The sequence below is a fragment of the Diabrotica undecimpunctata genome, chromosome 8, assembly GCF_040954645.1.
Source record: "Diabrotica undecimpunctata isolate CICGRU chromosome 8, icDiaUnde3, whole genome shotgun sequence".
Taxonomy (NCBI): Eukaryota; Metazoa; Arthropoda; class Insecta; order Coleoptera; family Chrysomelidae; genus Diabrotica; species Diabrotica undecimpunctata.
Window position 1 is genome coordinate 30,786,699 of NC_092810.1, and position 21,902 is coordinate 30,808,600.

The window sequence follows — 21,902 nt, forward strand, 5'->3', positions numbered from 1 at the left end:
CCATTTCATATATGGTGGAGGTCCATCAATACCTTTCTAGACAGAAAATGTTCTTTAAAATACAGTCAAGTTTATATCATTAATTTGGTTTTTTTTTGTGTTTTAACCATGTTTGATTGACTTTCGTGGGGCATGGTAGATAGCAGGGTTAGTTAGAGCATAGGCACGGATCGCTTAGATCGTGGCTTCAAACTTCCCTAGTAACGTTTAATAAATAGCAATAGGCTAATGGGCAACTGCAAGACTCTTGCTGCAAGAACAAGACCAAGACCAGGTGTATTGGCGCAAGACCAAGACTGTCTGTATCGTCTTGTTCTTGCATTTGTACTATTGAACAAGTAATGGAAATAAAATACCTGGGAATTACACTGTCTAGCTAAGGAGACCTGGACAAAGAAGTGAGAGATTAAGTACAATAAGCAAATATAATGACAGGATGCCTTAATAACACTATATGGCGAAACAGAAGATTAACACTGAGATGAAGTCAAGAATTTATAAAGCCGGTGTAAGACCAATAATGACATATGCCACAGAAAAAAGACCCGACACAGCCACAATGCAAAGACTACTGGAAACGGCAGAGATAAGAGTACTGCGAAGAATAAAAGGAAATACGCTGAGAGATCGAAAGAGAAGTGAAGACATTAGAAGAAAATGTAACGTACAGTGTATAAGCGAGTAGACAATAAGTAGAAAAAAAGAATGTAATAACCTCATAAGCAGAATGGAAGAGACCCGTGTCGTCAAAATAGCAAGAGATACGTCACCAATCGACAGAAGAAGTATCTGAAGACCGCGCAAAAGATAGGAGTGTCGACCTTCCATAGAGGTATTAATCCGCCAATGAACAACCAGAAGTGCCTATAAAGAGGAAGAAGGAGAAGAATCATCAACAGCTAGTCCATCCATCGTCCGATGTAATCCTCCCTTAGATATGTCTATTCGTTTCTGTTTGTTGTTTGTTGCATCCATTCGTGACCAGCAGTTCGCTTGATGTCATCAGTCCATTTGGTTTGAGGTCTACCTTTACTTCTCTTGTTTGCTATTGGTCGCCATTCAATAATTCGCTTCGTTGTCTTACATTCTTCCTATGTGTCCTGTCCAGTTCCATTTTGTTGTAAGTTATAACTTTTGTTCGTCTTTTTATTTAATTAGGATGCACATATTCATATTTATCAGGATTTTGTGTTTCTCTATTGTCAATATTTTTAATCTTTAATGATACATTAATTTCCGGATTTATTAGAAGTGTTCTCTGCATGTATAGTACCTTATTATAGAGCTGGTTCATTAATAATTGGAAATATATTAACTGTAGATTCCTGAACTAAAAATATTAATATTTAACCCAAATAACTTAAATAAAATGTGGTTCCTTACTGAGTTACAATGTGTTTTATTTAAGAATTTAAAAACTATTTGTACCCAGTACTTTAAAACTATTTGATATATTCTTGTCATACTTGACAGGAAGTGAACGTACTGTACACCCTAATAAATTATGAAATTGTAGCCTTTCGCGGATCATGGACAAACTGGCTCTATGTAGAATGTTTTCCAACCTTCTGCTTGAATATGCTGGACGTAACTTCAAACCCTTTGGTATTAGGTTATTGTCTCTACATCTTCGTAAAAATTTGATTGAATTTTGACAATGTGCCAGTTTCTTGTAAAGAATTTCCAATCTCCGAAAATTATGTTAAATAAACGTTTTGGCTACTACCAGAGGCGTACGACAGTAGAAAGTGAAAGATTGACCCTTCCCAAATTCTACGCCACTGGCGTAATTGATATTTTAGCGCAATTTTTCGATTCTCCAATACTTTCTATGTAAATAATAACGTATGTCCCTAAAGTTTTTGGAAAATTTTAGATTTAAAAGTATTATTGGTAGGAAGCATTGGATCAAGTTGCCATTGGAAACCAAAGTTAGTAAACAACTTAAACGATATAAACAATGTCAGTTTTGACAAATACGGTTCGTTAAGATGTACAAACTTATTAAGTAGTATAGCTATGGTGGTTCTGGGTCCAGAATTCCTAGGACTTTTCCATATAAATTCTTGGGCCCAGAATTCCTAGTACTTTTCAATGTAAGTTTTTGGGCCCAGAATTCCTAGGTCTTTTTAATGCTTTTTAGCTGTCTTTTAGGCCTTTTTTACTCATGGCGTAGTCTACTTCGTTCCTCCAGGATTTTCGGAGTCGTCCTCTTTTCCTCCTTCCTATGGGGCTCCATTCGGTTATTCTCTTTATCCATCTGCTGTCGCTAGTTGTTCTTACATTTCCATACCACTTTAGTCTTTTTTGTTCTATATATGTTAGTATGTCTGTTTCTATTGATGTTCTTTGCTTTATTTCGTCATTACTTCTCCTATCCATTCTTGTTACTCTGCAGATTCTTCGCAGGCATTCCATCTCTGTTGCTACTATCTTACTGCTGTTTTTCTTGTTTATGATCCAATTTTCAGCCCCATATGTCATAATACTTCGTACTAATGTTTTATAAGTCTGTGTTTTTGTCTTCATATTTAGGTGTCTATCCCACCATACTGAGTTAAGTTGTCGGATTGCTGTTCTTGTTTGTCCTAATCTTTGTGTAATGTCTTCCTCTATTGTTGCCTTTTTCGTGATTATAAACCCCAAGTATTTGAATTTATCCTTTCCTTTGATTGTTACTTGTCATCAATCTATAGAAGACATAGGATCTCCTATGTCTTCTTCACTTGTAGATACGTACTGTTTTCGCGAGGTTAATATCTAGGCCAGCCTTGGTAAGTATAAAGTATATAACAATATAAAGTACTCAGATTAATTTGATCTTGACGGAATCGATTACAAAATTCTACAGCTTCATCATAATCGATTGCTAATAGTTTATATACATGAATATCTGTTTTGAAATAATGCTGCCGTGTTTGTATCGATAATTCTGAAAAAACTTTGCACAATGACAAGACTTTATCTTGCAATACCTCTTTGTCTGCCATTTTGGTGGACTACAAATAGGTTTTGATTTTTTTATAAACTGAAAATATTCTCATGCTTCTGCTAATAAACCAAATTCCCCACCACGAGCCTCGCCGAGCGTCACCGAGCCTCGACGACATATACGACAGCTAAAAAGCATTGAAAAGACCTAGGAATTCTGGGCCCAAAAATTTACATTCAAAAGTACTAGAAATTCTGGGCCCAAGAATTTACATGGAAAAGTCTTAGGAATACTGGGCCCAGAACCACCGTAGCTATATCACTTTAATATTCGTCAAAGTATTTATCGTTTAGTTGGACATGTACCAAAACGCGATATTGTAAGAATTTTTAGTGCTCAAAATATTTCTGTGTCAACGATTTACCAGACAATTAGAGAGTGCGAAAATGCCATCCCATGTCTTAATTTGCCCAAAAGTGGAAGACAAAGAGTTTTAACTCCTGTTCGGGAACAGAGATTAATTCAGAGTATGGAGAACCAATTAGAAAAGTCTTCGCGAAATGTTGGCCGAAGATATAATGTTTCACGAATGACTGTAAGTAGAATAATTTCTAGAAATAATTTAAAACGATATAGAAGAAACAAAGCTCATAAGTACACACCAGCCCAGTTAGAAAAAATTCCTAGATGTTGCCGTGCATTGAGACGTATTCGTTTTCCTGGTAAAATTCTCATTATTGATGATGAAAAGTATTTTACTTTATCCAATTCCGAAATGAAGGACAACGACGGGTTTTATACACGCAATGTTCAAGATACACCGGACGAAGGTTTAAGGGAAAAGTGAAATTTGCCCATAAAATTTTGGTAAGGTGTGCCATCTCAGAAGCTGGTGTTTCACAGCCGTTTGTTGGACGTCTTCGCGGTGAAGTTGACAATTACGTTGACGTGTGTCTTACAAAGCTCGTTCAATTTATAAATACTCATCACCCCAATGATGAAATTATATTTTAGCTCGACCTAGCGTCATGCCATTACTCTAGGAGAACGACAGATTGGTTAACTGCTCAAAATATAAATTTTGTTCCCAAGCGCGACAACCCTCCACATGTGCCTCAGACCAAGCCTATAGAAGAGTTTTGGGCTGTTTTGAGTCGAATGGTGTATAATAATGACTGGAAAGCGCAAAATGAAGATCAGCTAAGGCGAAGAATTTTGCAAAAATTTCGTGAGATCGACTTGGAAACAGCCCAAAGGCTTATTGCACATGCAAGACCAAATTTACGTGCCATCGAAGATCGCGTACCTCTTTTTGTTTTATAAAAATACATTATAAACCCTAAATATATAGACTTAAGTTCCTGTATTTAGTTAATACAATAAACTTAATTTACAAGTAGAAAATACACATTTATTTTGAACACTTTAGGAACATGCGTTATACTCCTTTATTCGAAACGATAATGTCATAATTTTTCGAGGTATTTGAAATTAAATGAAATGATGTGGCACAGTTATTTTGATTAATTTATTAATTGTGTCTGTGTTTTTAGGTCATAGGATTGCATTTATTATGCAAATGAAATTTAAATCGCTATCAACAACAAAAGATAATGTTGTTTATCGAAATTTCTTGAAACGAATAGATGCATTCAACATTTTTAAAACAAATAATTCCAAATTTTTAAATAAAACACCCTGTAACTCAGTAAGGAGCCACATTTTCGTTAAATGATTTCAGTTAAATCTTAATATTTTGAGATCAGGAATCTACAGTTAAAATATTTCCAAATATTATTAATGAAACATCCTGTACTGTATGTAACCTGGCTGTTTTCTATAATCATTAATCCTGAATTATAACAGCAATGATATCGACAAGACAAACAATATTAAAACTTTGACAATAAATCAATACGATGGTAATGGAAGTTAAATAAGTAAATATAACAAATGGATCATCACAATGTTTTAACGACATTGGTTAGAGAAACAATCCCTTAATGATGAAAGGGAACGATAAGATATATAGAACTGCAGTAAGATCGATATTTCGCGGAAGAAAGACCTATACAAGGGCAGTTACACAAGTTTTGATATATCGTCGGCTTAATCAGAAAATCCCGGAAGTCGCAATCTGAATCTTTTAGACATAAAAACGTTATAAAAGTTATCGAAGACAGATTTTAGAGAGTATTTTATACACAAGTTTAAAAAGACTTTTACATGTTACGTTAATAAATTTAAGAAACATTCAAAAAAAATTACTGGATTTACGGGCATTTCTTCATTTTTTTTTCCTAAAAATCAAAAGATACGGGATTTTACTTTGAATGGATTGTCATTAAACACAACACTATTGGATCTGAATGAAACTTAATAAAAACATTATTTTATATAAGAAAACCAAATATAAACTTGTTATAAAAATAGTGATAATCACTATCAAGGCTTTCATTCAATGACTGCAGGTTATGGGAATAGGACCCTCATAAAAGTCTGGAAGTGTCTATTTCGCAAGCGAGTTCTTTTCTTTTATTTTTACTTTAACGGCAATTTGTAAACTCTACATAATTTGCTGTGTCTCTTAATTTGTAAAAGACTGAGCTATCTGGAGTATACTTTAAGGTACGCAGGTCAGTTAGTACAGGATCTCCAATTTTTTTTCCTGTACGTTGAGAATTTAGAAATTGTGATTCCTAAATCCTTTAAAAAGTCATTCAGATACGAGGTTTGTCTTTTTAGTTTTGCAGAGAGACACTTAGACGGCACCACCAATAAAACCTTGCACCAATATTTTGTTGACATAAATCGAGAGTTTCATTGCGATACAACAAGTCGTGTAGATACAGTGAATTTTTGAAATTAGCAAGTCGGTCGAAAAATGGATCTTAGGCCGAGAACATTTTCGAGCAGTAATTTGTTAGCAGTCAACTATTTCCCTCTGGTATTGCGAATTTCGACGTGGTCGCTCCAGTCACAGCGACGAATGCACCCAAAACAGAAGTCACGAAACATTGATGCGGTTCGTTATCTAATTAAGGATGGCCGTCTAACATACCGGGAGATAGAGGCATCTTTGGACTTTTTAAAGACCTCGATCCAAAAGATCCTACATGAAGAACTGGGTGTTACAAAGTTGGTTTTCCGTTGGATCCCTCATTAATTTTCTCACAGAAGAGCAAAAAGCGGTTCCCGTTAATTGGTGTCGAAAAACATTGGAATGGTTCAACAAAGGAAGCTCAAAAAACGTTTATAGTATTGTTACTGGCGATGAATCCTGGATTTACTCCTACGAACCGGAAAATAAACGCCAATCCGCTGTGTGGGTATTTCACGATGAGGAAAAACCAATAAAAGTGATCAGTTCCCGAAGTGTGTCAAAATCTGGTCATGTGGCAACAATTGCTTAGAAGATCGAAGAACGGTTACTTCTGATTGGTATATAACTGTTTGTTTACAAGAACTTATCGCGAAACTCCATCAAAGCAATACAAAACGGCGAATCATCCTACATCAGGACACTTCAAGTGCTCACACTGCCCAAAAGACAATAGATTTTTGGAGCTTCAAAACATTGAATTGTTAAACCATCCACTGTATAGCTCCGACCTAAGCCCAACGACTTCTTCACGTTCCCAAAGATAAATAATTCAATGCGTGGGCAGCGATTCTAGTGGCACGAAAAAGCCATCGCAGCGATTTTGCAGCTGTCAATTGGTTTGAACGTATGCAAAAGTGTATCGATCGTGGTGGGACATATTTTGAAAAGCAATAAAGTACTTTAAGTCTATATATTTTCTGTCTTTATGGCTATATGCAAAACTAAAAAGACAACCTTTGTAATATACACTGAAGTGCAAAATTAACCCCAGATTTTTATTAAAAACTGGTGTTTAAAAAAGTTTAAGATGTTCCCCAAGTGAGTATTTAATAATAAACAAAATTTATATACCTTTCCTTCTCCTCGATTATATATCCTCTATATTGCTCCCCCGAATTGTAAGAAGTTCTGCATGAGCCTCTAGGGAAATATCTGCCTACACCATTCTACCACCCGCACCAAATTGAACTCTGGGAGTAAAACAACATTGATGATAACTTTAAGCTCTGCTCCAACTCATAGGCCGCCCATGTGATGAGTATATCTTACTTGATTTATTCGTGAAAAGCACTGCACCCCATTCTTTAATACCCCAATTAAGATGTTAGCGAGCGAAGCGTAAACGATCGGTGTTGTCTCCGATGATCTCCTCTTAATACAGGTCTCGTGACGGATATTCTGGACCTTAATCCTAGTGTACTGGTGTTTTGTCCCGTTTCCCGATATGACGTAACGAATGCTCCGCCCATCATTCTGTAAAGCAACAGTTTGTGCTAATTCTTATGGTTTCACAATTTTTTTATTGCAATTTTTGAAAGGAAGAAAACAAAAAAACTAAAACCAAACTTAACACTTCAAATATGATGTTTAATTTACGACACTATGTATTTCACATTATAACAAAAAGTTTGTGTATAACTGTTGTTCGCAAAAATGATCTAAACAGGTTCAGTCAAGAAAAAAACGTTATCGCTATAAAAAAATAATAAGACATACCTACAATAGAATTCAAAAAAATATTATCAAAATTTGAGTGCCAGGTTAATTTCGGACCGTGGTGATTGTCTAAAAATTCTAACATAATCAGCCGATAAATTTATATTAGTATGAAAGATTTTCCACTGTATGGTAGAATGCATAGATTGGACATGCTCTTTTATATAGTAACCAATTGACAAGTAGATTTATTCAATGGAGATCAAGAAACCTTGGAGGAAAAACCATAAGATGGTATAAATGATTATTCTGCATTTTGTGCAGCTTACTATCAAATTCCCTACTAAGAAACGATGTTAATAGCTATAACATTTATGGATGGGGATCACAATGACAAATATCCTATTAGGAGCAAAAAGTATAACTGTTACCACTCCACCTTTACTGTACTCTATTACCGTTACAGTGCTGTGACATAAAAAAATTTACAAAATTTTGACTTTGATAATATTTTTTTTCTACAATCACTTAATAAAGGAGGCTTTTTTACTTAAGAATGACTACGAAAAATTGGTATTTATCGAAGACCGCTATATCAATATCTGAATTGAGAGATTTATAAGTTTGCACAACTAAATAATTAAACAATTTGCTCGATTTACTACGTATAGTTATGGTCAAAAATAATGACAATGGTTAAATATGTTTATATGGAATTAAGCCACATTGTAATCAAAATTACATTTTTAATTGACTAATGTTTGAAGTTTTGATTTCTGCTCCGGAAATGGTTGTTTTATACACAATACAGCAAACAGCAACATGTTATCTACGTAAACACACATTACACAAGCATCTAATACAAAAAAAAACACACAAAATAGTCAGAATTTGAGGGTGAAAACACCACATTCAGATTTTTTCAACCATAAGCATGAAGTTGCCTACAAGATGGAGGGAGTAAGTCAACCTTCAATTTTGAATAGCATATTCTACTAACATCAACTTGTTGGTTATACTTTTTCCAAGAATTTTTTAAAATAATGTTTTTGAAAACGATTTCCGAAGTGGAAATCGAATCGTCAAACATTAATTAGTTAGTAATGTAATTTTCATTATATTAAAATGGGGCTTGTGACAAAACAGTTTTTAATTAGAAAAAAAAAAAAATATCCGACGAGTAGCATACGATTTTTTTCCAAAAATTGCCATTTTGTTCATAATCAAACTTACATCAAAAATGACCAATAGTAAGTATATTGTGTTAAAATAAGCAATCGAAATATTTAAACCGAGCCGAGATATCCCAAGATAAATATCTCATGACCATTATAAAATCGAAATGTTGCTTTTTTTCTTGATTATTTACATGTTCCTGCACTCGTATCAAAAAATTTATTCAAAAAGGAGTGTAGATTTTTATTATGAACATTTTGGTACCTAATTTGCCCGGTTGCCAGCGAGTTATAGGTTTATCGAAAACTAAAGCACTTTTTGGGACTCTTCGTCCAAACCTCGCCCTCGTCTACTAAAAATTCAGTTTTAAAATTACAAATAATAGTCTAACCATTTATTACAAATTTAGAGACATATGTAGTCTAACATTTGTTATGGCTCGTTTTCACACTACGTCTTATTTTACGTTTTGTGGGTCATATAAAACGTACGACAAAATGTACGTTTTATCCAGTGTATACACACTACGTTTTTCCTTCCGTTTTCTACCTCATTTCTACTCAATTCAGAGTCTTGAGTTGTGTGAAGTTTGTTTAGTGTTTTTTTATTATGGAGGAAACACGGCTGTGTGGAAACACGGAGAGTGGGCTTCTAAAAAGAAGCGAGTATTCCCACGTCTCGTTACTAAAAGAGGCGAACCAGATGACTGGCGCAATTATTTGCGAATGGACACCTCAGCCTATTGTCAATTGCTAGAGTTGGTAACACCATACATATTGAAATAAGACACCTCATGAGAAAAGCCATTACACCCCATGAAAGACTCACAGCAACTCTCAGATATCTTACAACAGGACGCAGCGTCAAGGACTTGGAGTTCACAATCATAATATCCAAACCAGCGTTAAGCCAAATAATTCCTGAAACCTGTAATGCAATCTACTTGGTTTTAAAACATAACTACTTAAAAACCTTTATAGAATTCAATAAATTCCCCGAGAAAATCGTGGGTGCATTGCCCCAAATCTGACATTATTAGGCTTTTTTTGGGAAAAATGAAACGAACTGCAGTGGAACTAGTCGTCAAATAAGTCAAGATCGGACGACTTGTCTGAATATGTATTTTCACGTAACGTTTTATCCTATCAGTTCTCGCAAAACTATGCTTCTCCCATCATTTCTACGATCTGACCTTGGATTTCATTTCGATTCGACAAAACGTACGTTTTGCTGTTTACATGCCACGTTTTATTGTATAGGATTTGTCCTATCCAACAAAACGTACAATAAGACGTAGCGTGAACACGGGCCTTTATAAATAGTGACAATAAAGTTGATTTAAAGATATTTTTATTTTATTAAGTAATTGTAGAAAAAAAAAACTTCATATATGACGGTCTAAAAATGACGTTACTGCTTTCAAGTAATTACGTTATCGCGTTATAACTTACTTGAGCAATAACGTATCGTTTTTTGCTCTTCATACATTCGAGCAAATAACTATTATCGTATTTAAATTCATTTTTTCATTCATTCATTAAATGGGAGGCCTGATTACAAGATCTGCATGTGTTGTACTACATACAAAACGAACAAATTGTTTGAGCACCGGACCTTTAGTGAGTATGTATTATAAATCGAACTCAAAAATCCTCCATACAAGGCTTGTTTTTAGTGAGTATTAATATAAAACATATATCTATCGTTTATTTGTTGATGATTTTAATTTGTATTCTATCAAGCCGATGTAAAATGAATGGAAGACTTAAAACGAGGCTCACACTTTACGGCAATCGAGTTTTTGGGTTAATCTGATTTTCGATAAAATGAAATAAAGTTCCGAGAGAGAGTACCGAGAGGTACTGACCACCATCAAATCTCGAAAGTTACAATTTTTCATATTTCGAAAGACATATTATGCGAAATGAATCCAGATATGCACTACTTCAAGCCATTCTGCAAGGAAAAATATTTGGAAAACGAGGTCCAGGAAGAAGAAGAACATCTTGGTTAAAGAACCTCAGAATCTGGTTCAATACAACATATGTGCAGCTTTTCCGCGCTGCTGCAGATAAGATAAAGATTGCCATGAGGATCGCCAACATTCGTAACGGATCGGTACATCAAGAAGAAGAGATAAAGTTGTATGGGTATTAGGGCAACGCTTAATACGTCACCAGCCGGACATATAGATGGGGTCACCAATAATAAACTTCCGTATGAGTTAGACATTAGCAAATCTAACGTCATCTGACAACATTTGAACTCAACTGGACTATAACGTACAAGTTACGGTTGTTTAAGTGACACTGTCATTTTGGGCTATTCATAGTAAACTTTTACGTACCTCGATGTGTATTACTCCGCCTTGAAACTTCTACGATTGGCCAATTGACCTGGAAATACCCATATAGATATACACTTCTTCTTCTTCTTAGCCTTCTGTCGTCCATGTTTGGACATAGGCCTCTCCCAACTCCTTACATCGGTCTCTATCCTGAGCAACATATTTCCAATTTGTTCCGGCTAGATAGATATACACAAACGAGTATAAATATGAGGCATTTTCAGGTCAGCCGAGGCAGTCTTGCTCAAGGTCCACTACACCTTGGGAGCCCTCTGTTGGAAAACACATTATCAGTACAAGACCGGCCAGTCCTAAATCCACTTTCTTCTTCCTCCTGGTACCTGCAGTATTAGTATTCTAGAAGATCCCTTAATACGCTTCCATAAAAACAACTAAATATACTAGTTAATGAGATACCACGATAATTATTGGGGTCTTTCTGAGAACCTTTTTTTTTCTTGAGGAGATCTATGCCACTTTCCATCGATTGGTCCATTGATCCATTTCATTGATCCATGTATACCTGAAGGAGCAGAGGGACCACCCCTGTGTCAGACTCAGTGTTACTACCAGTACCAGTTACGACCAGTACAGTAGGTCTAGAACAGATTTAGAACAAAAAGCGTAATCAAAACTAAGCAGATAACAGCAGAACCTAAGAGATAACACGTAACATATCATTTAATCAGATTCAAAGGACATACTATAGATAAAAATCAGAGACAACTATATTAGAACTTTCTTCCTGACGATGTCTCTCTTCAGCGTCTTGTCGACGTTTTTCTTTTTATTCTTGTCGTTTTTCGTCAGCCTCTTTTTCTTCTCTTCGACGTTGTTCCATTGCGGCAATCTTATCTCGAATTTCCTCCATCTTGGTCTTGCTTCTTGTTTTGACCATACACATTCTTGAAACTTACTTTTTTTACCTAATCCCACTTCTGACACCAGTTGTTACGTTTTTCTGTGGGTTCAAAGATTAATTGAAGTACAGCGTAATTTAACTAACTTTATATAACTCAAAAAACTCAATTACAAATGTCACAAATTCTAATTATATTAATAATTATCGCTTACAATTTGCACCAATACTAATGATCAAAGACCGCCTCAGCGACGTGGCCTCGTATATTTAAGGATAACGAGATGTTCTGGAGCCTTACCGGACGACGAGAACACGCCCCCATCGATAGAAACAGTGCGTAGACCACCCTCTGTGGTGAAAATAGAACTCTTCACTTCTCCAAAGCACAGGGCCGCAATCAAGGGTATATAACATAACAGTATTTATCGAAAACTGAAGTGAAGACCTAACAAACTCGATTGACGTAAAGCTAGTGATAGTTTGCGCATAGCGAAGACTCGGCGCAATGTTTCTATTTGAATAGATTAGTGCGTTTGTATTGTTTACATTTCCCATTCTTCAGTAGTCACTTATTTGTCATTTTTTAAAGAAAATCACACTCGATTCAGCTTTGGATTATTCGAGTCCATTTTTTCAGTGGAATTAACCCTAATTGTAAGTGTCATATTATATATTTATTTTTTTACTAATTATTTTCATTCAACTTCATTCGATACATTAATTGTAAGTATATGTGTTAGCTTTTAAAAGTTGCACTTGTATTTACAATTAATGTTTCTTAGACATCTCGTCTAGAAAATAACGTTTTTTCGATTTAGGATTTTGATAACGTTATCAACGCATAAAAAACTTTCTTCAAATATTTCAAACAAAATTTTGGTAGATATATTAGACATACTCAGAAAACGTTTGTTTTGTCGTAATGTAAATTCCCATATTGGGCCATGATAACATGAATCTAGAGCTAGAGCCCTTTACATCTTGCCTAACGATCTACTTCCAAAGCAATTCTTTGATCTTCTCCACTGTTTGATTTCCGGTTTCCGTTTCCAGTAACCAAGTTTCAGACCATCTCAATCACCCATTTTATTTTTCTCATTTTCACAATGTGCTTTTTCAATTTTATCAAGTTTGCCTGGCATACATTATATTTTTGTTTCCACTCAGTGCTTCATCAATGTATATATTAAATAATACTGGAGATATATAGCATCCTTGTTTGAGTCCTTAGTGACCAGGAATCTGATTTCTCAATTAAATTTTAGAGGTAGAGTTTCTGTACGGTTGTTTCAGAGCATCAATGAGAATATCTACATTAGTTTTCTCTAGGTGTTCCCGTTGCTTATTAATGGGTACAGTGTCATATGCTTCCGTTAAATCCACCTTTGTAAATCTAATTCTTGTGCTATTGAAACCTTATGTTTCCGTTAAATCCACCTTTGTAAATCTAATTCTTGTGCTATTCAAACCTTTTTTTCTACTTATTGGTTATGCTAAAAAATGTTTTCTATTGTGGGTCTACCGGCTCTGAACCAATTTTGCTCCTCAGATTCATAATGATTATATTCTTCACAGAAGATGTCTTTTATGATCAAAAGATCGCTATAGAATTCCACTAAACTAAGGGAAATGGGTGCATTTTGCCATGGGAAAATGTTTATTGCAAAAATTTTCTGAGTATGTCTTCTTTATTTACACTTCTATTTAAATTGAAAAGTACTATTTTTTATTTCACTTTATTTACATTATTTGTTAAGAACATGTTCTAATAACGGTTTTCAACAGCGAATGGATTTGGGCGAATGCCCAAAAATACACGATTTGGCGCTGCGAGCAGATTTTGAAAAGGCCCAACAATCCAAGGACTACTTCTATGATTTAGATGTAAGTATTTTTTATATATATGTTATATTTAATACTAATACTAGGACATATGTCGATTAACTTGGCAGATATAATGTAAATTTGGCTGTAACTTTGAAATTATGTTATTTAGGTATAGGAAATATTACGTAAAAAATATTCAGTATTTTATAAGGGTTTCACAAGAAAAAAAGCTGGGTGATCTATTCAATATAACAAAGTTCGTTATATTTACAGAAAAACAAAAAATCTGACAACAATGTAAATACTACCATAAGGCACACACACAACAAAGTAAATCCCAGCTCCAGGGGACATGATATTTCTGGAGTAATGGGTTTTCATATCTGAAAATCAAATAAGTCATATCTCTCGTGGAAACGGTACCTCTCTTAAAGGAGTTATTAAAGACGACAACAAACAGCCTAAAATAATAATAATGGGAGATTTTAATGCCAAAATTGAAAGAAAGATTGAAGAAACTCGAACATCGAAGTAAAACACTTCTGTTGTTAGTGGGATTTATTTAAAATTAAATTTAAAAGTTCAGCACGTTTTCGGACTAGTCAGTCCATCTTCAGTGAACTTTTGTAGTATCTGCGTAAATATTCTCAAAATTGGGTTTACATTGATGAAACCATATTTGGGCGTATTAAATTATACGGCGGTATGCCGATGAAATTGGATTACCAGCCAGAAACATAACTCCCTACTCGAAAAAATTATTTCTACATATAAAACTGTTGGAATGGAAAATGCCAATAGAGTTGCCAATGTCTACCCGACACTGAGTATTCAGAAAATTATCAAATCAAAGACACCATTAATAAGGAAGAGAAGGACAAATATAAAATAACAAAGATAGTTGTAGACTTCTACAAAACCTTGTACAGCTCGAAAAGCCAGTCTAATGAACCAACAAGAGAGAACACGTCAAAAGAAAAATAAAGTGGGATCGGAGGTAGTACCAAATATAGAGAGATTGGAGGTACTACCAAACAGAGGGATTGGAAATATAAAGAGTTTTAAAAGAGCTAAAAAATAATAATGATCCAGGACACGATCGTATAATTGCCGGGCTTTTGAAAACAACAAGACAATAACAATTCCAATACTACCAGAGCTATTTAATAGATGTCTCCATAATAGCAAAATCCGTAAATACTGGTCTAGCAGTACTCTAAAAGGGGGACAAATATGATCTAAAGAATTATAGACCTGTATTGTTGCTCAGTCAAGTGTACAAACTATTTATGAGAATTATTAACAAATGGTTGACTTACAAAATGGATAATTTCCAAAGAATATAGTACAACAGACCATGTATTGTCAACATTGATGGAGAAGGCAAATGAATGGATGAATGAATAACTACCTCTATTTCTTGCATCTAAATCTCTAATTGTATAATAGATTCGCTAAATCGCTATAAGAGTCAGACAGACTGGCATGGGCAGGATTTAGAAAACTCAATTGGATACTTAACCGCAAAATACCTCAATACTTGAGGAGCAAGGTGTCCAACCATTGCATCCTTCCTATCATAACATATGGTTGTCAAATCTGGACTCTGAACAAATATGAACAAACTAGCCGCAACAGAAAGAGAAATATTAAGTATACGATTGTCAGATAGAAAAAGGAACGACTGCGTAAGATCAAAAACACAAATCGTGGATATCACAACAAAAATGGTCAAACTATGTTTAAGTAGGAAGCATTGAAAATAGCTGGTTAATTAATTGGGGCAATAAACAATGAAACAAAGTATGTATTATTGAAAATAAGAAAGAACAATTAGCATTACTCATAAATTGTTATCAAATTGTAAGAATCTCACTTACCTTTTGAATACTGCATGTGGCAGAAAGGTGAAAAGCAGCGTCTGGTCAGAGGTTCTGCGTGGCTATGCTGTAGACAGGATTTACGACAGCATCACCGGAGAGAATGACATCTTCGGCGCTAACCCTCATTACGACGTCTTGTGTAGATCTGTCCCGGTTCTCTCGGTATGAACCAGTCCTATTACGTAGGTGGCCCAGGAGCATAGTTAAGGAGACGTAACGTGATAAATTAGGTTGAACACCTCTTAGGTCATCTTCGGCCCTCGGTACAGAATTGCGTATACATTTCTTCATTTTAAGAAATGCAATAATTTAGAGAAAAGAAGAGCCACTAAGTTTGGGCTCAAGTTTTTCCAAGAAAGTTGAATCAAACGTTGTGAAAAGGATCACCAACAATTTGCCAAATTGAAAACAACGTCCTTGAGATTAACTTTCCTCAAAGCTACTACCAGATCCGTTGCACTTTGCTCGTTAGCAAGAATTTTGAAGAGTAAAGCTTGTCAATAGCGAAGTTTTGTGTTCTAAATGACATTCTGGTCCATTGATTGAATCATAGCTGTCGTGTTGGGTGGTAAGAACATGGCAAAAATTTTACCATCTTCACTACGAAGTTCATCAGCGGATGGATGACCAGTGCAGTTATCCAGCAGCAACACTGCCTCCTGAGGGAGGTTCACACGTGCGAGATGACGACGAACATTAGGCACGAATTCGGTTTTGAACCAATACAAGAACAAATTTCTTGTCACCCATGAACTTTTTGGTCCTCGATAACATACGGCAAGATCAACAGATTTGAATGCACGCGGATTGTTAGCCGTCCCCACAAAAAGCAAACGAAGTTTGCGAGTCCCTGAATCATTTGCACAAGGCATAAAGGTGATTCTATCTTTCATAATTTCTAGATGTCTAACTGCATGGCGTCATTTGAAGTTATCCAACCAACCCTTACATGCGCTAAAAGCTTGGTGATTTGGTGACATTTCACGATGGAAATGACGAGCTTTTTCACACAACATTTCACCACTCACCGGAACATGCTTTCTCTGTTGTTCTACCTTCGATATTTGGAGGGTTTGTTGGTTTTCCTTTTCTTCTCTGGACCGCTTTCCGTTTCTCTGATGAACTTTTCGATTTTTTCTTTGTTCTTGGGGAACAAAAAGGTGGGGGAGGGGGGGTATTCGCGCGAACTACCGAATCGTTCGGACTACCTTGGGTTTGGATTATCGCATGTAACACTGCTAGACAAAAAGGCCAATACAACATTTAAGATTTTACAAAGATAGACGACCAAGAGGAAGATGACAGATGAAATGGGTAGACGACATAAAAAAAAATAGCCGGAACAAATTGGAAGTATTTTGCTCAGGATAGAGATCGATGGAAGGAGTTGGGAGAGGCCTATGTCCAAAAATGGACAATAGAAGGCTAAGAAGAAGAAAAAGAACAGTCTTGTATAAAGACCGTTATAATCTTCCGCATTAAAAACTATACTCTCATGCATTTCCAAATCGAGTGTAGGTACCTAATTTAATTATTAAAAAGATAATGTTTTCACAGGCCTACCATTTATTATCATTTACAATGTTTTTTTTTTAAATTATCATCTTCGTAAAAATTTGATGGAATTTTGACAATGTGCCAGTTTCTTGTAAAGAATTTCCAATCTCCGAAAATTTTGATTAACGCTGGGCCCATAACGGTTTCTTAATATTGTTCTGAATCTATTTTCTTGTGGCATGTTAAAGTAATTAATATTTAAATGTGAATAAGCCACAATTAAAGGTTAAAGTACGTTTATTGACGTTTCAATTTCCACTTCGGAAATCGTTCTCAAAATACAAACATTAGTAAATTAGTAAATTAGTAATGTTTAAATTATCATGTATAGCATAATATATAAGAAATTGCAAAAAATTAAGCGTTTAACACAAGTAAATTAATCGAAATTTGTAGTAATCGAAGTAAAAACATAAAAATGTAGAGTTTTTATATCTAGGTGATTTCATAGGTACTGCATTAGTAATATACCTTAAAATTTCAAGGACTATTTACCTGTTGAACAATGGTGTTACATTTTTTTATTTTTAAATTCAAGTACTAATGGGTATGTCTTATCAGTAGTACTCAAACGAATATTATAATTAAAAATTTCATATCCATTAATATATTACGCAAACAGTCGCGCAAATAGTTCAGCGAAAAGCATAAAAACTCGACGAAACCCATAAATGTATATGTGAAGGAAGAATATGTAGGTAGTCTGTTGAAATACCTACATATTGTTGGACGATAAGTATTCATATTCGTAACTTTAAGTAATATTTAAATATATTATTGAAATCCATTTCAAGATTTATCTATGAACACTTATCTTCTTTCATTGTAATCATAAATTGGTTTCCGTGTTGATTAACCGTGGTGTGGAACTACTTGTTTATAGCGTTTCCTCTGCTATTGGTTCAGGTGACACTATCAAAGGTGATGCGGCAACCATCAAAGCCAACTTCCGCACAATGTTGATGTTTTGGTGTTATGGTTATGTAGCTTAGGGAAATAAGATTTTTTTCTTGACACTACCTACCTACCAGGCAAACGACAGTTGTTTTGCGTAGTATGGTTATGTATCCTGCAGTCGATTTTAGGACTTAATTAGTTATTAACAAATTGACACAAATTTGAGATTAATAAAGGTATCAGCCACATAAAAACCTTTAAAAAGTGTTTTTTACATGTTTCTATCCTTATTTGATGCTTAGAAAGTTGCAAAATTAGTAAAAAATTTTGGGTTTTTATAAATGTTAATAACTTTTTTAAAAATAAACTATAACACATATAGGAATTATGTGTGTGTAACACTATATATATACATTTTAGGAATTATTACCATTTATTTCATTCACGAATTTTCTATTAACAACTTTAGCTTACCTAAACATATCTTAGTTTACCGTGAGTTTGGCCCTGCTTATTTTACAAAAGTAGCAAAACTTACAATGGCAGTAGAATTGGCAACGCTGTTATCCTATATCCGTACACTGCCATCTCAACGTGACTTTATCTATAGTAGGTACCTAAAATATGGTCAAAATTTCAAACCGATATGCCTAACAGTTATTTAATTTGTTCATTCCAAATTAATTTTTTTGGAAAGAATATAAGTCAGAAAATTATATAGGTTGTTTATTAATTATACGGGTAGCTCTTGAAGGAAGAAGATTTATTCTATTATTATAATAAAAAAAAAAATAAGGAAAAATAATTTTAAATATTGCAAAATAATTTGGCAAAAACATGTCGAGTTTTGGCATATAAACAATTAGAATAACTTTTAGTTAACATTAACAGTTAGCCTGCATATTTTTACAATTTTAAAAGAAAAAAAAGTTGTTCTAGCATAATTTGGGACGAAGTTAGTCCATTTTTTTTCAAATTGATAGCAGATTTGAAAGAACAACATCAAAGTTTTATTGTGCAAAATTCGAAAAATATTGCTTGCAAGAAATTTTTTTAGCTGTTCAAAGTATGCGCAGCATTCTTCTCCAGCACTACATCTCAAAGGCATCAATTTTTTGGCGCTCGCGTCAGCGAAGAGTCCAAGTCTCTGCCCCGTACAGAAATATTGAGGATACAAGGGCATTCACCAGTCTCGTCTTGATATTTTGAGAGATATATCTGTCTTTCCTGTGTGAATATGTGAGACTGAAGACAATAAAGAAAAAGTCTAGACCTAACTACGACATGACAGCCCTGCAACATCCGGAAGTTAAAAAGCAAGTGGGGGAATATATTAACAATCAAGTTAAGCAACTAAAAGAAGAAAATAACATCCAACGAGAAATCAATCAATTCGAAGAAATAATTAAGAAAACTAAACAAGATCTGCTAAAACCAAACAAAGAAACAAAGAAGAAATCTTGGATGACTCCGGAAATCCTTCACTTAATGGAACGCAGAAGGTTAATTAAAGGAAATAAAGATGAATACAAAAAAAAAATGCAGGCTTACATCAGAAGAAAAATAAGAGAAGCTAAAGAAAAAGAAGCTGTAGAGAAATGTAAAGAAATAGAAAGACTACAAGCCAAGCATGACAATTTTAATGTACACAAAAAGGTAAAAGAAATAACGGGTACTTTTAAAAAGAGAACACAAATGAAACTCATAGACACCAATGGAAAATTAATCATTGACACCCAAGAGATGAAGGACAAATGGAGAATATATTTGGAGACACTTTTTCAAGATCAAAGAACGGATTATAGGCATCCATTTTCAGAGAGGATGACGGGCCCGGACATGCTTAAATCCGAGGTAGAAGAAGCAATAAAACGGATGAAAAGCAGAAAAGCTGTAGGGCCTGATAATATCGAAGCTGAATTTTTAAAACTCTTGGAGGATGAAGGAATAAATTGGATCACGGCTGTCTTCAATAAAATATACAATACAGGAATCATCCCTGATAAATGGCTAGAATCAGAATTCATAGCGATACCTAAAAAACAGGGGGCTAAAAAGTGCGAAGAATATCGAACAATCAGCCTAATGAGCCACATGTTGAAACTGTTTCTTAGAGTCATCCATGGAAGAATTTATAAGAAGTGCGAGGAACAAATATCAGACAGACAGTTCGGCTTCATTAACGCAGTGGGTACCAGAGAGGCACTTTTCGGAGTACAGGTACTGATTCAAAGATGCAGGGACGTTAACTGCGACGTATACGCGTGCTTGATCGACTATGAAAAGGCATTTGACAGAGTTCAACATCAAAAGATGATAAACATTTTAAAAGAAGCAGACCTGGATGACAAAGACCTCAGAATAATTTCAGAACTATACTGGAATCAGACCGCATACATGAAAATTAACGGAGAAGAAACAGATCACATAAAAATACTACGCGGAGTTAGACAGGGATGTATTCTATCGCCGTTGATATTTAATATGTACTCAGAAAAAATTTTTAACGAGGCTCTTTACGGAATAGACGAAGGCATCCTTCTAAATGGTGAAAGAGTAAACAATGTTAGATATGCCGACGACACCATGGTGATAGCAGATAGTTTAGAGGGACTTCAAGAGGCTAATGGACAGAATAAACGAGTACAGTCAACAGTACGGACTAAACATTAATACCCACAAAACCAAACAAATGATTGTCAGCAAGGAGAATATAAATGGGGCTCATCTATACATTAATGGGACGCAGATAGAGCGAGTAAAACAGTATTGCTACCTGGGAACTATTATAAACGAACAGTGGAGCAATGTACAGGAAATAAAGTGCCGCATAGGAAAGGCAAGAACGGTCTTTAACAAAATGAGCGCCATCTTCAAAAGTCACAACATATCCCTGGATACAAAAATGAGACATTTGAGATGCTATGTTTTCTCTGTGTTGTTGTACGGGGCGGAGGCATGGACGCTTACAGACACCACTATTAAAAAACTTGAAGCATTTGAGATGTGGCTTTATAGAAGAATGCTGAGAATATCATGGACAGCAAGGATCACGAACAACGAAGTTCTAGAAAAAATGAAGAAGGAACCAGAGATTGTGTTTACGATCAAACGCATAAAATTGCAATATCTGGGACACGTTATGAGAAATCAGCACCGTTACTCCCTGCTGCAGTCTATATTGCAAGGTAAAGTCAAAGGTAAGCGAGGACCTGGTAGAAGGAGAATATCATGGCTGCGGAATTTAAGAACATGGTTTAAGAAAACCTCAACGGAGCTGTTTCGAGCCGCAGCGAGCAAGGTCATGATTGCCAATATGATTTCCAACATCCGAAACGGATAGGAACCAGAAGAAGAAGATCTGTCTTTCCAAACTTTAGTTAGGCGACTAATCGCATTTTTTGCCATACCGAACTTCTGCTTCACAGTTGCCATCGTTAGTTATACTATACTCCAAATTCAATAGGATTGTCAGGGCAGACATTTTGTAGTTCCTAAACACTTGATAGTAAGCGGCTATATATTTATTTATTTATTAGCACATAAATTTACTTCTCAATTATCGTTTTTGCCGGTTACATCTGATATAAGTCCGAACTGGATAAAGAATACTCGCTTTGTTGCGAAATTTATTATTTAGTACCACGTGCAGCTTATCAGTGTCGTTGAGGTGTACCTGAATATCAAGAAAGGGACAGGCAGACATTGTTATCTTTTTCGAAAATAATATTCTTATTGCAATACGGCAACATTGTTAAAACTCGACGGCAAATAGTGAAAATAAATATTAAAATCAGGTAGTCAGAATTATTCCATGAGCACACAGTCGGGTAATATGGCATCAAAACCAACATGCAGTACATCTGTTGATAAACCGGATA

General features: G+C 35.0%; 1 protein-coding gene across 2 annotated transcripts in view; it reads left to right on the plus strand.

The window, feature by feature from the left end:
- The window catches only part of LOC140447379 (putative RNA-binding protein Luc7-like 2), a 59,164-nt gene that overhangs the window by 24,587 nt on the left and 12,675 nt on the right, over positions 1-21,902 (plus strand). For both annotated transcript variants that reach the window (XM_072539990.1, XM_072539991.1), the window contains exon 3: positions 13,643-13,741. In XM_072539990.1, coding sequence (XP_072396091.1) covers positions 13,643-13,741 — 99 coding nt within the window. The remainder of the gene's footprint in view (positions 1-13,642; positions 13,742-21,902) is intronic.